The following is a 17,409-nucleotide window of genomic DNA, read 5'->3' as shown; positions in this document are numbered from 1 at the left end:
GGTACAACTTACATCAGTGCAGTTGCTCAGTGGTGCTGGCACTAAGTGTGAGTGGTGCTGGCACTAAGTGTGAGTGGTGCTGGCACTAAGTGTGAGTGGTGCTGGCACTAAGTGTGAGTGGTGCTGGCACTAAGTGCGATCAAAGGTGGATACTGACAAACTATCACTAGATCGTCTGTTTGAGCTGATCGAAGTGATCTTAGTAATGTGCATATTGCACATATAAATATCAACTCAATGTGACAACTGAGAGAATGTCACATGCCTGATATGCACCGTGTTTGTACATAGGTTGTCGTAGTCGGGCAATACAGAAGATATATTTGTAATTTTGCAATGTCTGTAGGTTCTGCTGGATACCTCTAGGATAAGTTTGAGGTAGCATTACTGTATAAGCTTTATTAAATGTACGGAGGACAGGCTAATGTTAGTGAAGTGTGTATGTTTAGCATATCTTTGAGATTTATTCAGTGTCACTGTATGTGTTGCTTGTGAACAGTGATTTGGTTATTGTGTGATGGCTGGTGTTTGCTGTGTAATGATAGGTTTGAGGCAGTTAATGGTAGTTGAAGCCATTAGCTGTCTTAAGCCAGTTACGGAGAGATAATTAAGTAATTCAGCTTACGGGGAGAAGACTGGGGAAAATCATATTGATAATGAGTCAAAGTCATAAATTAACAAAGGGACTAAATTATACTTGAGGCTAAGACTGTGCACCGGGGTGAGCATGGCAGCTAGTGGCAGCTCCTCGCCCTGGCAGCCGCCGCCAGCACAGGCCTCGTTGATGTAGTTCACTCTGACCCAGGAGGCGAGCCAGTTGTCTTCTGTGTCCCGCCAACACTCCGGTCTTTGACCAGTAACTTCCGTGGCCTTCAACACTAGTAACTTCCGTGGCTGCAACACCGGCAACTTTCCTGGCTGCAACACCAATATCTTCCGTGGCTGCAACACCGGCAACTTTCCTGGCTGCAACACCAATATCTTCCGTGGCTGCAACACTAATAACTTAGCGACCATACGAGGAATAAATACTCATACTCCGCCCAAGTAAAACAGAAACAAGCAACACTTAGTGGGCCAGCCAGAGGCTTAGGGCCCGCGCAGGAATATCCCTGTAAAAAAAAAATAATAATAACTTCCGTGGCTGCAACACCGGTAACTTCCGTGGCTGCAACACCGGTAACTTCCGTGGCTGCAACACCGGTAACTTCCGTGGCTGCAACACCGGTAACTTCCGTGGCTGCAGCGCCAGTAACTTGGTGCTGCGTAGACCAATATCTTCCGTGGCTGCAACGCCAGTAACTTCCGTGGCCTTCAACACCAGTAACTTCCGTGGCTGCAGCGCCAGTAACTTGGTGCTGCGTAGACATACCAGCTTCATAATTACTTATTGCATTGCTTCAATTTAAAATATTTGTCCATAACAGCAGCCGCAGCTCTGATCCTCCCACCTGCAACACCTGAGGAAGCAACACTACCTGAGGAAGCAACAGCAACACTGCACTATCATCAACGAAAACAAGATCCGACAAAGTCTTGGGGACTCCCAGGAGGACGGGCAGCACGCAGAGCCGCCTTCGTCTGGTCGACTCCCCACTCACAGACTCTCTCCCTGCACAGTTAAGGTATTCATCTTTGATTTATACTTGTTGAATCTTCTTTATGGAGGCTTAAATGTATATTGTGTCTAGCCTGGACATTGTCCTCGTGTACTGGGTGGCCGGCCTCTCCTGTGACCGTGTGATGAAGGCTTGACCACGCCAAGATCAGTGCTCCGACAGCTAAGATAATGCTTCGTATAGCTTAGATCCTTACGAACGTGTGCAGGCCTACATGATCGTGCGGCCTACAGTCCTAATAAACATATGTAGGCCTACATGGTCGTTAAGATGGAATTAATATTACCAATTAGAAAAGTCTACTTCAGACAAATTGGTTGTTTGGCAACAAACCCAGGCAACAGCGTAGAACAAATGAGATATTGTGCACAAAATTTAGTATTGATATTAGAAAGACACAAGATAACAACTTTACAAAATTTAAAGTGACCTCGTACATTATTAAGCAAACTAAGGTCATCCGAACGCCTGGGCGACACACATGTGGATGACCCACATTGACGAACGCCAGTACACTGGTGTTGGGTGTGGCGATAACATTCCAGGTACAGTGGCCCTTACATTCAGTTTGGACAAGCGTTTAATATTAAGTGATTTTACTAAACTATAATCGTACGAACCTAGACCTACTTACACGAGTGTGGTTGGGGTGGTGATATGGTTTGGGTGGTGTTGTGGTTGTTCACATCTAATGCGGAAGACAAGTGTAAAATACAGCGTCGTGTGGCAATAGTAATAACACTATAAACATCATATTTGCCAAACATTTCCGAGCACCAACTCTATCACCAATGCTAAAATACGCTAAAGAACATTACCAATGTAGGAAAAAAGATGTCATTTACTAACATTTAATACAATATGCAGATACTATTACTGCTGTTTTTGTACCAAGTTATTCATGCAAAGAAAACGAATTGCAGTGGAATTTTCCTCGGAAGAAAACGGGGATATCATTGCCATGACGCAATTAAATTTACCAGCTAATACTACATGTTGCTGAGCCATGAGGATAATTCTTGGAGCCCCCAGATGCACAAGAATCATCAACATGAGGGAGGAGCTGAAACTCTCAACCATATGTGAAAGAGTTGAGCAGCTCAATACTACCTTCTGTGTAAGGGTGACGAGAGATCCAACATCACCCTAACTGATTAGTGCTGTATGTAGGCGGGAGTGTTGCCAATGTACCAGCGGGCAACCTATATGCAAGCTGGTTGAGTTGAATTGTTGCCAATCTGATTAAACTAAATATTCCTATTGTATGCAACGTACCAACGAAACCCAACACTCCTGAAAGCAACAACACTTGAAACAGTTGAATCCTGTATAAATAACTTACGGCCGCACGAGCACTGATGGGTCTGTCCAAATGTCAACAGGTCGCACTGCAGCAGCCTGTAGAATATACACAAATAACATATGTACACAGACCACAAGTGTGAGACTCCCCGGCTCAGCTCCACACACATGCAGAATTAGCTGCATTGCAACTTGCCACTAACTCACTGAAGAACAGTGGAGGAGTAATTTTCTGTGATTCAAAGTCAGCTCTTCAGGCCCTTAAAACCCCGACATGTAAAATAGATACTAAGAATGTTGTAACATACATTATAAACAATATTATTAATGCTAAGAGCAAGAGTTTCAGTCTCATTTGTATGGATACCATCTCACTACAGGTGTTGTCCAGCATGACGACACAGACAAGTCAGCAAAATCTGCATGTGATAAGCCTGAAATTGAGTTGGACATGCATTCCAAATACGACATATGCGACACATAAGAGTGGTCTAGTATTATCGTAATGACAAGTCACTTCGGTAGGATAGTATCAACGTATAGCTTCTCAACTGCAACATTTCAAAAAGGTAAACAACCTCAGATCTTAGATATCATAGCCCAAACTCAAAATGGAGGTCCGCTTCGGACATTTAGGACTTGAACGAATCATAAATATTTTCTTGGTGGGATTATATTTTAGATTTTAATTTGTTTCCTAAAGTATGTATGGAATGTACTCTACTCTACGATCAGTAGAGTACATTCTTGTGTGTTGTGCACCGTCATATGTGGACTAGAATGTGTTGTTGTGTCCTTACACATGCGTACTCTGGAGGTTTCCAATGCGTGACGTGGCTGTGACATGAGCATGACAATCAGCAGGGCGGGGAGTGCACTGGTCCTTAACTGGGACTGACCCGACCCGAACCCTCAACCCCCACCTTCACTCCAGTCTCCTCTTCCTCCCTCGCTTTCTTCTTTCTTTAGTTAAATGTATTACATTGTTCCTCGAACAATGAACAATGTCACTCGGTGTAGTGACTCTTGTCTGCTTGTATAGCTGGACGAATGTGGCTACATCTCTTAGATATATTTATTATTAAGGTTAATATTGAGCGAGGGTCAAACACTGGAACCGGATAACTATTGAACTCTAACTTTCCAAAACATACGAGACTAAAACAAACATACTCAACACCAGGCAATGTAAAAGTAGCAAGCAGCCAGGTTATCGTTAGAGATCAAAACAGAGATGGGTGTTGGTTGGGAACTTTAAGCACAGATTGGATAGTTTTTATGAAATAACATGAATCTAACAGCAGGCGACCTGACACTTATCTTCCAGATGCGGATGTGGGCGGTGTGGGCGTGGGTGGCGGTGATGCTTCTGGCCACCCACCTTCAGGCTCGGCCTTCAAGACCCAAAGTCCAACTGGCGTCGTCCTCCGGAGATGAGTCCCGGTTGTCAGGTCAGGGGAGGCGCCAACTCCTCTGGTTTTGGGTAAGTATTTGGTAGCTCATTATCTATTAAACCCTTATCACCAGCATAATCACCCCGGTCTCATTTGTCTGCTCGCTTCATTCTGCATTTTCTATACGAATAGGAAAACTAATGTTCCTAGCTTCACCTATAAATTGTGACGTAATTTTGTAACCCCTTATCTAGAATGTCATCCACTCAGGTCTTTAAATGTATTGTAATTATTTGTACTTTATCTCGCCTTTTATACGTTTATCTCATATTTCATTCTCTCCGGATCGTTGCCATTCTTATCATCTTTCATGGACAAATTCTCTCATCCCTCAAATTTACTATTGAACATCAAAACCTACTCTCGTATTGTTTTATTTTAACTTCAATTTCTGTTTGATCTAACTTCAATTTCACAGATTCTTACTACTTTCAAAATTCACATCCTCGTCACCAATAATTATGTAAATTATTACCATGTTCAACTCCAATCTGTTCTCTTGTGACTGCTTCTCAAGTTGCATATAACAAACTCGTGCTTGGATATGTATGACCAGAAGCAGAAAGTATGTGAACTGGTGGCATTGCAGGGGAAGAAGGAAGCAAGTGCGGCGAGAGAGCAAGAGAGCAGCCACACCACGCGACCACCACACAGCGTGACCACTTCGGCGTCAGCGCCGACACCCACCACTAAGGGACCAAACAGATGGAGATGGTGGCTTCCCTCTCACAATAAGAAGGTATCGCAGCCCGCGTTAAGCAGGTTGTAACATTTTTAGAAGTATATTTCACCCTACATTATATGGACTTCAAACAATGACCTATATTGTAGTTATTAGCGCAGTCGGCTCATAACAAACTAGACACGAGTTTCACTCCCGGGCTCGTTTCCTTAAACCTGATGTATCTGTTCACCTAGCAGCAAATATGTACCTGTGAGCAAGGCAACTGTTGTGGATTGCAACCTAAGAGATGTCAGGCTTTAACCTAGGGAGACCTTAATAAGCCTATAGGCTTCTTGTCCCCAACAACAAGAAATCATATCTTTACAGTTACTTTACATACAAGTTTGCTATTCTGTATTAATATAATCCAAAATAGATACTAAGTGTTGACGGCATTTCAGAGCGACGAAACAACGGTGGGACTCGATGCTGCCACAGTACCTCCTCAAAAAATGGGCACCACTTTCTCCATCACCACCACACCGAAACCCAGTAAATGGAAGTTACTGTATTCATCTGTAAAAAACAAGATCTCTAAAGCCGCTAAGAAAGTAAAGACAGAGTTCGTAGGAGCGAGGCGGACATACGACGTCGGATTAGCAGCTGTTGGGAAAGTCTTCATCGCTGGAGGAAATGCTACCAAAGAAGGAATTCTGAGCGCAGGTCGTTCTATTAAAAAGGGAGCACAACGCTTTGGCACCGCTGTCAAAGAAGGATTTGGTAAAATACGTTTAAGATTTACTGGCGCTGATGAAAAATTTCGTATTGTGACCAACCGCCTGAAGACGAAATTGGAAGCTGGGGATGAGAAGGCCTTGGCACTCATGAAAAAACTGGGCATCAATATCAGCTTCATGGGTAACAGGATAGCTGGCTCCTCCGTGGAAAATAATTCTTTATCTGTTAGTGAAGTACTCCAGAACGAAGGCCTTCTAGCAAACAAGTCTGCTTCCTTACATACTGTAGCAGAGGACGCTGAAGGCAAAGCACTCGATGTCCCTAATGATGGGGATGATGGCCTCCCTGGACTCGAAGTCACAGAAGAGGGCAAGGTGGTTACAGAGGTCTTCCGTTCAGTTGAGGACACAGAAGAGGGTAAAGATGTTACAGACGAGGGTTCCCGTTCAATTGAGGACACAGAAGAGGATAAAAATGTTACAGATGAGAGTTTTCGTTCAGCTGAGCGCTGCGATGTCTGTCTTCCAGCTGGAGAAATCCTTGATGCAGATCTAGATGATAAAAAGATCGGTGAAGGTGTTGCGAAGTCAACGGAGCTTGCAACAGCAACAACAGAACCCGCGACAACCACGACTGAATCTCCATCATGGGAACTCTCACCATTTACAACCACGACAAAATTTGCATCAGGAGAACCCTCAATAATCATAACTGCACAACCAACAACCACAACAACACCCACAATACTTACAACAATAACATCTCTCTTTACAACCATAACAACTCCACCCACAGCAATAACAACTCCCAACACAGCCACAACAACAACTCCACCCACAACCACCACAATAATAACAACTTCACCCACAGCAGCAACAACAATAATTACACCCAGCACCACAACAACAACAACAACTCCCTTAACTCTGCCCACTACAACAGCAACAATAACAACTCCCTTCACAACAACAACTCCACCCACAACCACCACAACAACTTCACCTAGAAGAATAAGAACACCCACAACAATAACAACACCCACAACAACTCCACCCATAACCATCACAGCAACTTCACCCAGAACAATAGCAACACCTACAACCACTACAACAACAACTCTATCCACCACTACAGCAATAACAACTCCACCCACTACCACCACAACAACAACTCCACCCACTACCACCACCACAACAACTCCACAAACCACCACAACAACAACAGCTCCACCCACCACAACAACAACAGCTCCACCCACCACAACAACAACAGCTCCACCCACCACAACAACAACAGCTCCACCCACCACAACAACAACAGCTCCACCCACCACAACAACAACAGCTCCACCCACCACAACAACAACAGCTCCACCCACCACAACAACAACAGCTCCACCCACCACAACAACAACAGCTCCACCCACCACAACAACAACAGCTCCACCCACCACAACAACAGCAGCTCCACCCACCACAACAACAACAGCTCCACCCACCACAACAACAGCTCCACCCACAACAACAACAGCTCCACCCACCACAACAACAACAGCTCCACCCACCACAACAACAGCTCCACCCACCACAACAACAACAACAGCTTCACCCACCACAACAACAGCTCCACCCACCACAACAACAACAGCTCCACCCACCACAACAACAACAGCTCCACCCACCACAACAACAACAGCTCCACCCACCACAACAGCTCCACCCACCACCACAACAACAACTCCATCCACCACCACAACAACAACTCCATCCACCACCACAACAACAACTCCACCCACCACCACAACAACAACTACACCCACCACAACAGCTTTACCAAGAACAGGAAGGACTTATCAAAGTGTGGAAGTCACTGAAGCTGGGGACACTACCCCACACAAGCCCCACCACCCTTCGGTGGAGGAGCCAGACGCCACCTGGGAGGAGCCATACGAACCCCCGCCCTTTCCTGATGTCTTCAGTGACATCGAAGTGCGCAACCGCTTGAAGTCCTTCTATGAAAACGGAGACTTTAGTCATGCTGAACTAGCAGAGATTTTCAATTTTGATCCTGATAACTACGAGTATGATTATGATTACTAAACATCTTAGGTATTGCAAACTGTGTTTGTGAAATGCTGCTATAATTACATAACATGAAAGGCAAAATATCCCCAGTTTGCAAACTGTAGGTAGTAATTAAGTGATTGTAACCTATCCACCGCTGCCCACTGGATGGGGGGCGGTGTGCAGGACAAACATATAAATTGTGACACTAGCTCTCCACATGTCAGTTGCTTAATTTAGAAACTGTACTTGTGGTCGATCTCGATCCCATTGTTGATGTGACGACTTATATTGAATTTTATAACTAGCTCATCAAGATTGTAACTTGCTTAGCTAAATGAATTGTGGGGTTCAGTCCCTGAGCCCATTATGTGCCTCTGTAACCCTTTTCACTACCGCCCACAAGATGGGTATGTGGTGCATAATAAATGAACTAAACTAAAACATGAAAGGTAGGTGACTCTCATCTTGGTATCGTAATTAAATGGACAATATGAACAATAAAATACATTTTAAGTAAGGACTTCGGCATCGGCGTTTAAGTAAGGAACAACGTTGAGAACCCCCAGAGAGAGAGGGGTTAAAAGGCGCAGTAGTCACAACTAAAGACTGAGCCGTGCCAGGGGACGAGGTGGTCACCACTGGGGGCTTGGGGGACCCAACCACAGAGGAGGGAGGGGAGCCGAGGGGAGTAGTCAGAGAGGTCAAAGGAGGAGCAAGATCGGGGTCTAACGCAGCGGGGGCTACAGAGCCCGGTCTTCCAACATGGTCCGACTCGGGGGCTTGGTCACCCACCCCACGAGCCTGAGAAGGTAAAAGAGGAACAGAATGCGACATAGGTACGAAAAGGAAAAACATTCGTTCACGAATGTGCCCCCATACCCGCCATGGAGCCAAAATTAGAGGCAAGACACCCAACAGGAAGCTATCGCCGATCATCTCGGGGCCCCCTAGGGGTGTGTCATAAGTATACACCCCACAAACGCCACCTTAAGAACCGTCAGTTCGTCGAGATCGGGTTCAGTGACGAAAGGAGGATTGACAATAAAAGGTTCCCCTCGCTCGCGACGTTGGGTACTACAGTTCTACGGGTGCAAGAGTATGCCTCAAGCACCCAGGCGTCAAAATAGAAGAAGTCCAAAAGAATAACCAAAACAAGCAAAAGGTCGGCAGGAAACGACAAGCAGATACGAGAAGAGGGGGAAGAAAAACGAAACATAAGGAAAAGGAAAAGGTGTCCAGCAGAATTAGAGAGGACAGCAGCAGGAGCATAAGGCGACAAAAGGGGCAGAGGACTGCCTTAAGGAGCATCGCACTCCGGCAGCTGCCCACCAAGCCCCTCCACGGCAACAACGCGCTGGACAGGGAGGGGCACAAAATTAAAACTATATCATCTTTGAAAATTATTTATTTTACTTTATCATTAACACTTTTATTATTTGTACTTAATTATTTGTGCCTTACAAATTATTACAATTGATTGGTTCTTATTTTAGATCTGCTAAGGTATGGTACAGTACCTTATACAGTATGGTATATTCATACAAAATAAAAAGTTAAAATTATTTTCACTTGTCATTCCTCCATTCAACCTAACATGCGCAAATTAAAACTTAGTCTTGCAACAAAACTTGGGAAACTGTACTATTATTAGGAACATGTTTTAGAAAACTTGTCAAAACATTTTTTAGAGCACAGAGTTGCAATAGCAGGGGCTGACGTTTGGTAAACATTGCCTATGATAAGTCCAGAGGCTATCAGCTTAAGGTTAAGAGATATGCATGCGAGAATGTGTGATTCATAACAAATCTTGCCACAGAGGCATTTCACCCAAGCTTGAAGGTATTCCACTAAAGTTGCTGGAATCTCTGCAGCAGTGGGGCATAATCTGAAAGATGGCAAAAAATCACAACAATAGCATCATGCAACATACTTTTTTACAAAATATATTATACTGTTTTGGAGAGTACATTTACAGATGTTAGAAGGAGAATGATCAAGTTCAGATAAAGTATTCATCCTTGCACAATAAGATAGTGTCAAGTTTAAATTACAAAAATATATAATCTTTAAACTGGTTATGTTCAAAGCTACCACAAAAAGATTGTGAATGCACTACACTACATGCATGCACTACATTCATGGAACCACACTGTCTAAATAAGCCAAACCTAGGGATGACAAATCAATAACAAATATATTACCCTCTTGTAACACAGTATGCAGATGAGATTTCTTTCAAACATGGGACTCCTGTAATGCTGTCTCTGACTAGACCAAGAGGGCTGGAGAATGGATTGCCAAACACATCCATAGAATCCAGTTTAAGGTGCCTGATTGAAGCTGGTAGTTCAACCAGCTTATTGTTGCCAGCAGTGAGGTATCTATTACAAATGGGACAATAGATTAATAAGTGCTTTGTTAGAAACTGAACACAAATAACTACGGGCCACCTCTTGTGGCGACTTAATCTTCATCAATCATCAAATTAAATATACTATACTGTACAGTTTAATGAAGACACAAATCCAATACGTTTTCTATCATAACTTTACATAATCACCAAATGTAATAATATATTATATATATATATATGTACATTCGTATATATATTATATAGCTTGATTATCATTTTTACACACTGTAACCTCCAAAATCTGAATCGTATCATTTTGGACCAGATCTAGTTTTCTGAATAATTTTCTTTTTTAGGTTATTTATCACCAAAGTGCATCATGGTTAAGGTGTCTATATTGAAGCAATAATTGTTTGAATCATTGCCTTCTGATACGCAACTTTCTTCAAGCAGTAGTTTGCTTGTTTGCTTATGCTTTCTGGGAAGTGTCCTCAGTTTTGGTTTGATCTGTGATCCCCAAGCTAACCTTGCCTTGCAGAGCCAGAATCTCGTCCATGCTCCTGGAAAGCAAGGGTGAGTCTGAGGCCTGGTGCATCTCCCTAAGGTTTGGCTAGACGAGTTCAGGAACCTCCCAGAAAATAATATGCAATTTAAGGTAAAATGTTAAATGGTAATCAAAGAGTGCTGAATTTACAGCTCCGATAATTATACAAGCAAGAAAATTAACTTCCTTACCTGAGTCTGGTGAGCTTGCCTAAGGAGACAGGAAGTTTGCATAAAATATTCCCATCAAGTCTCAAGCTGACAAGACTATGCAACTGCCCCAAAGTGTGTGGAAGGTATTCAATCTACACGCAAAGAGAAAAAATAAATTTATATGAATAAAGATAATACAGTGCACTCCATATACATGTACTAATTATGAATATACCAGTAATATCTGTAATAAAGCCACATTTCTTGACAGACAAAGCTTGCAATTATTAATAGCAAATCGCTTATGTTCAATAACCAGCCCACTCTTCCTGCAATTAAGCAACTTCAAAAAACCAGCGTTGAATGTAATGAAATGCCATTTTCTGGGCGAGTCCCGGAGGCTCCCCGGAGCTATACAGGTTGATATGTACAATGGAGTTCTAGGCCTACCGGGGACCACAAGCCAGAACCTGCCCCCCCCCTCCCCCTCAGAGAGGCACGAGGAGCAATGGCCCATAGAAATGCACATGTGATTTGGAGCATTCTATATCCCAGTGCAGACATCTGAAAATACAGTATCCCCACTGTATCCAAAGCCCTGATAGTGCAAAACTGTCTATGGGAAGAGCATGAACTTGCCTAAGGAAACTACCAAGTGCCTTACTCAAAAACTGTACAAAACCAGTCTAATCTTATTTGATTGCAACTTGCCTTATTGTTTGACAGATCCAGAAAATGGAGTGTGTGGGAGAGTCTCCCACTGAAGAGCTGATGATTGATATGTGTAATGTTGTTAAAAGACAATTGAAGCGTTGAAAGACAGTGCATTTCATTCATTTTTGTTGGCAACTCCTTAATTAGATTGTGACTCAGGTCTAAACTGTGTAATCTTTTCAGTTTTATTATACGGTTCTCAACTCGGTTTAGCTGAACATCACAAATCTGAAATAAAAAGAATAGTATTATCCTGTCATCAAAAGCAAAGAAAAAGAAGAATTCCTCCATTAATATCTATGAGAGAATATCTGTGACTGTCGAAGGTTGGAGTGTATCGAGTTAATAAAACTAAAAAATTAAAAAAAAAAGCATTGAATGTAATGAAATGCCATTTTCTGCGTCTCGTTGAATCGGCTCTAATACACAACGTACCCAACATGAACTTAGAGTCCTGGCTTTGTTGCTGTTGACTCTTCCCTTTCACAGTATATACTCAAATACTCTAAACTTTCTAACAAACATGACCTAACATAATCTTACCCATCCATTTATCTTTCTTTCTCTTTCCTTTTTCTTTTTCTTTCCATTGTTTTCTCTTACGATCTCTTGCTAATTCCAATTACTATCCCCTTCTTATTCCTATTACTCTCTCCTTCTTATTGGGCAGTATAAATAGTAACTGCCTCGTGTGGACCAGTGGGCCTTCTGCGGTTGCCTTTGTTCTTATGTTCTTATTCCTATTACTATCCCCCTTTATTACACATTAACTTTCATACCTTTCCTTGCTTTTTCTTCCTCTAAAATTTTCTTCTCCTCACCTCTCTATTTCCTTCACCTCCATTCCTCATTACAATCAACTTGAGAATGGTCCAGGATGGACCAAAATGTCGTCGTCCCTTTCTAGTGTGTGGTCTGATCAACATATTTCAGCCATGTTATTGTGACTCATCGTCTGCATAACTACTGTACTGTACATACTTTATATACAGAACTTTTGATAAAATGATGTGCAGTACCTTATTAGTTTAACTTGCCTTGAGTAGCTCCAGAGAATATGGGAAAGCTGTTGTAATTGGATAATCTTGTTTACTTTCAATGATCAGTTTTGTCTTCGGTTTTTCAACTTGGCTTTGCTTTACTGGAGCAAGATTGGAAAGATGAAGCTTGTCAATGTCTTTATTCTGGAGTCCCAGCTTTACTGCAGAATTAAAATTTGTTAAAACACATTGGTAATCTGTTAAACTTTTTGTTTATCAATAGGGCTACAATTTTGTAAAACATTAATTAAACATGCCAACATAGAAAATTATGAAGATTGCTATTAACTTAATTCCACATTTTGTAAAATATGTGACAAAACATTAAAATGCACTAATCACATAGGCCACCACTTTCTACATATTCAAGGCGGAGGAAGTGGCAGTATCAACAGAAACAATTACAGACCTATATCATTATTCGGATATCTATCCAGATATGGAGAAGTTTTGCCAGAGAATTATCCAGACTTGACTTAAGACTCTTGTGCCAGTCTACGTTATCCGGCCAAACCTTTGGTTATCCGGATTCCTATCTGGATATTGTGAAGTTTGCCAGAAAATTATTCAGATGCAATTTTGGCTGAATAACCCAAATATCCAGTTAAGTGAAATTCGAATAAGCGAACTCATACAGTATGATCTTAAGAAATAGCCAAATCATGATTGAATAAACTACTTACTTCTGTAGTTTCCTGCAAAAATCATTTAACAGTAAATTTCAATATGAACTTACATGTATGTAGAAAGCTTTTAGCCAAAACAGGATCAGCTTTAATGCAGAGATCATGTGCTGGGTCCTTGAAGCGAATTGTAAATTTTCCTTCACCGACACATTTTGTAAATACTGCCTCAATATTTCCAACAATCTAGAAAAGCAAATACAATTTTAAATCATTTTTAATTATAAATAATAAGAACAACCATTATAAAGACCAAATATAAAAGTAACCTTTCCAAAATACAAAATATGGCAAACTCCATTTTCTGGGTGAGTTCTGGAAGATCACTAGAGCTATCCAGGCTGATAGGGATAGTCCTAACTTTTGGCATCAGTTGATGTGGGTGGAGTTCTAGACCTACCAGGGACCACGGCCAGAACCTGGCCTTTCCCTCAGACAGGCACGAGGAGCAATGGTCTATAGAAATGCACAAGGGGTTTGGAGCATTCTATATCTGCCATCGACCAGGACAGGCCCCAAGAAAGGCAAGCACCCCCAAACCAAACCCCTATTCTGGTTAAAACGACAAAAATAGACAAACGGGTGGACAGAACTCCCCAAATGAAAACGGGCAAACGAGCATGATGTCACATAAGCCGTGCCGCATGTCTGCGGCACGGCTTATGTGACGAGACGACAATCCACCCTGCAGTTCTGAGGCTGGATGTTAAAAACATGTGAAACACCGCCGACCAGTGGGGAGGGAGGATTGCCGGGGAGACTCCGGGACTTCCCTAGAAAATGGAGTTTCATTATATTGCTGGTTTTCTGGGGGGGGGGGTGATCCCCTTCGGCTCCCCGGAGTAAACTACCCAAAGCCAAGGACAAAAAAACGGACAAACCCGTGAGGTGGAAACCACACGCCCGAACCAGAAAGCAAAACAAATGGCAACATCACATGATCCCCGCAGATGACCCGGGAGACTCGAACCCTGGAGCAGGGACGAAGGGAACCCGGGTCAACCCAAAGCGTGTCCAGGGTCACAGAGGCCGTGGCACACAGGCAATAAGCCACAGCATGTAGTTTCAAGCAGCGCCTGAAACCAAGGTTGTCAAGGAACCAGAAGGAACATCCGCCAGGGAACCAGGAACCCAAACCTGGCGAGCCGGGAAAGAGCCAACCCGGGCGAGCAGACACGCCCTGGTATTCTGGATCCTACTAATCCAGAATACCAGGATTCTGATAATAGCAGGATTGTTGTGAAAATTAGCGCTGTAGTGGGAGGAGTAATCTTGGTGGTGAGGGAGGTAGCATTGTCTGCTGACTGTGTGACCTCTAACCAAAGAGACAGGAACCAGAGTCGAATGACCGCCACTCAACACATCAGCCTCAGAACTGGGGTTGGATAGCGGGCACAGAGGTCTGGGGTTCCTCTTCCCCTTTCTGGGGAGGGGGGGAGCTGCGCAGACAGCTGCGCAGACAGCCGCACGGTGGCGGTCGTGACATCATGCTTGTTTGCTTGCTTTCAGATTGGGAGTTTGGCTTGATTGTTCGGCTTTTGGCAATTTTTAACCAAGTGGTGTTTGTTTCAGGATTTTTTTACCTTTACCAGCCTACCTTTCTGGGTGCCTAAATCGGTCGATGACAGAAATGGAATGCTTCCAACCACATGGGGGTTTCTATAGGCCATTGCTCCTCGTGCCTCTCTGAGGGGGGCCAGGTTCTGGCTCGTGGTCCCTGGTAGGCATAGAACTCCAATCGAATTGACTAATGCCACAGTCTAATACATACATATTAGCCCAGTAAGCTCTGGGGAGCCAGAGGGGTTCTATACAGAAATGACTATTTTAGGCTTTAGGAAAGAGTGTTCATAATATTAAATGCACTATAGAATACTACATAATATTCTAGCCTACTGACAGCTTTGAGCACATATATATTCTCAAATACCACATTTATGCCAATTGGACAAACAATTTCAATTAATACCTACATTTCATTAATCTTAAATTATATATGCAAACTTACTTTAATAACAGGTTATTTAATAAGAAATTATAGAAAGTGTGGTAATGAAATTAAGAATACTGTTACCTTATATTTTGTGCCTTGTTTGTTTTGAGCTGTACATAAGTGAATAAAGAGGCTTGACACATCTGACTTGGATCCTGGAGGACGACCAATCCCAAGTGATGATCTTGTGCCACCTCTTTTATTGCTTATGTTGAGAGAGGGTAATTTTCTATTGCTTACTAGAACCTCACAATTGATCCTCATTGTGCTTTCAAAGTACTGTATCTGCTGAAATTATATGCAATACAGAACAAGAAGTGTCTAAGAGTACATGTAGGCCTACTAGTAAATATGAAGGCAAGACCATTATGAAAATATTAATGTGACCAATACAGCACATTGAACTAAAAGTCCATACAAGCTCATTTATATGCCTAAGTCTAGTACAACCCCTCTAAACTTAAAAACTTTGCTTCAGAACAATACCAAGAATTTATGTATATAAAGTACAGTACTGTATTAGCATTAGTACATGGTTATGTTAAATTTATAAAAGTAATGTGTCCAGTATGCCATAAAGGAAGAGCACTAATATCTAGTACAGTATACTGTACTGTATTATGTTCAAACACTACTGTAGTGTGACATGAGTGCTTATTATAGCCTGATGTGTATGAATCAATTCAAGTTACAATAGTTCAATGTAATGCAGCATTTAACAAAAGTATGTGATGTTTGATGTGATAATGTGGACCTTATTCATACCATACTTATTGAAATGTGCAATACAGTACAATCTATATTAGTGTTTCTATAATCCAATATTACATGAACAAATGTTTCTATAATCCATTGTTAGATGAACAAACAAATACATGCAATAAAATGTCAAATATATTTTTAACTTAAAATGTTGCACTGCAACAGTTTATATTGACAAATAAAAATATAAACTGGAAAACGTTACAATGGAGCTAGTGTGAGGAGCAGTAAAGACAGTGTTCATACTTTACTACATGACAATATCAGCAGTGATGGCACAACATATGTACTGCCTCTATGTCCACTGCCTGCCTCACCAACTCAACTTAGTCCTGTCATGCTGTAGAGGCTTGACAACCATGCAAATACTCTACTACTTAAATCAGGATAAACACTGCTGGTTCTGTCTAGTAACAGTCAGTCATCAAGCGCCCTTGATGAGATACCATCTCTAATTTACAAAAAAGCCTCCAGATTTCTAGCTCCTGCCATTGCATTGCTCTTCAACAAATCACTTTAAATCCAAACCTTTCCGGATATTCTAAAAAAAAGCGAGTAACCCCAGTCCACAAATGTGGTGATCTCACTGATGTCAACAATTACAGGCCTATATCAATTCTGCCAACTTTGTCAAAAATATTTGAAAAGCTAATCTACAAGCAGCTTTACTCATATCTAGCCAAACTTAATATACTTAGCTCTTGCCAATATGGTTTCAGACCCAATAAAAGCACTAACGATGAACTTATTAGTATGATTAACTTGATACATACAGCTCTTGATAAAAATGAGATTCCTGTTGGGTTATTTGTGGACCTACATAAGGCTTTTGACACTGTAAACCACCAAAACCTTCTTCTTAAATTACATCATTATGGAGTCAGAGGTCACTCCCTGCAATGCCTTCAGTCTTACCTTACTGACAGACGCCAGTATGTTTCTGTGAATAATTCCATTTCTCTTACACTACCCATAAACATTGGTGTTCCACACGGCAGCATACTTGGCCCTCTCCTCTTTCTCATCTACATTAATGACCTTCCAAATGCCTCTCAACACCTCAAACCAATCTTATTTGCTGATGATATTCGAACCCCCAGTTGGAAACAGACCCAACTATAGGATGGGTTAACTCAAGTATCGCGTTTCCAAAAGGGTCGCCCATGTTGGAAAGGACGAACGCTGAAAGAATATTGTTGAAAACATCTTGATAACTTATTAAACCACAATTATTTACCCGCCTCCTGCACCTCACACTTGCCGCTACTAACAACAAAAATACTCTGACTAACAAACTAACTCCGGGTTACAAACTGAAGATTATA

At 42.1% G+C, this 17,409-nt stretch overlaps 2 protein-coding genes across 7 annotated transcripts; one reads left to right on the top strand and one right to left on the bottom strand.

Moving 5' to 3' along the window:
* The first annotated feature begins 693 nt into the window (after window positions 1-693).
* Window positions 694-9,405, top strand: LOC138368217 (mucin-5AC-like). Its single transcript, XM_069330741.1, has 4 exons — window positions 694-1,625; window positions 4,249-4,404; window positions 4,965-5,114; window positions 5,501-9,405. The coding sequence occupies exons 2-4, from the start codon at window positions 4,249-4,251 to the stop codon at window positions 7,874-7,876; spliced, it is 2,682 nt and encodes an 893-aa protein (XP_069186842.1). The 5' UTR covers window positions 694-1,625; the 3' UTR covers window positions 7,877-9,405.
* Lrr47 (Leucine-rich repeat 47) lies at window positions 9,234-17,393 on the bottom strand. 6 transcript variants are annotated; one of them, XM_045747636.2, is made up of 8 exons: window positions 17,326-17,393; window positions 15,404-15,607; window positions 13,383-13,515; window positions 12,644-12,807; window positions 11,604-11,834; window positions 10,932-11,044; window positions 10,045-10,224; window positions 9,234-9,728 (listed from the first exon to the last, which is right to left on the bottom strand). In XM_045747636.2, exons 2-8 carry the CDS (start codon window positions 15,584-15,586, stop codon window positions 9,491-9,493), a joined length of 1,242 nt encoding a protein of 413 aa, XP_045603592.2. In that variant the 5' UTR covers window positions 15,587-15,607; window positions 17,326-17,393; the 3' UTR covers window positions 9,234-9,490. The 6 variants fall into 6 exon arrangements, with proteins under 6 accessions (XP_045603592.2, XP_045603591.2, XP_069186843.1 ...); XM_045747635.2 differs by having other exon boundaries at window positions 15,404-15,610; window positions 17,322-17,369; XM_069330742.1 differs by having other exon boundaries at window positions 17,322-17,366.
* Window positions 17,394-17,409: the final 16 nt, after the last annotated feature.

The sequence above is a fragment of the Procambarus clarkii genome, chromosome 24 (genome assembly GCF_040958095.1).
Source record: "Procambarus clarkii isolate CNS0578487 chromosome 24, FALCON_Pclarkii_2.0, whole genome shotgun sequence".
In the NCBI taxonomy this organism is placed as follows: domain Eukaryota; kingdom Metazoa; phylum Arthropoda; class Malacostraca; order Decapoda; family Cambaridae; genus Procambarus; species Procambarus clarkii.
This window is presented reverse-complemented; position numbering and strand designations above follow the sequence as displayed.

Excerpts from the sequence above, each read along its gene's own strand:
- LOC138368217 (XM_069330741.1), top strand. The coding sequence starts at position 4,249 with ATGCGGATGTGGGCGGTGTGGGCGTGGGTGGCGGTGATGCTTCTGGCC. Across the intron at positions 4,405-4,964 it reads GCCAACTCCTCTGGTTTTGG|GGGAAGAAGGAAGCAAGTGC; the intron begins GTAAGTATTTGG and ends GTGGCATTGCAG. Across the intron at positions 5,115-5,500 it reads TTCCCTCTCACAATAAGAAG|AGCGACGAAACAACGGTGGG; the intron begins GTATCGCAGCCC and ends ACGGCATTTCAG.
- Lrr47 (XM_045747636.2), bottom strand. The coding sequence starts at position 15,586 with ATGAGGATCAATTGTGAGGTTCTAGTAAGCAATAGAAAATTACCCTCT. Across the intron at positions 11,045-11,603 it reads TGGATCTGTCAAACAATAAG|ATTGAATACCTTCCACACAC; the intron begins GCAAGTTGCAAT and ends CTTTGCGTGTAG. Across the intron at positions 9,729-10,044 it reads GCATACTGTGTTACAAGAGG|ATTATGCCCCACTGCTGCAG; the intron begins GTAATATATTTG and ends GCCATCTTTCAG.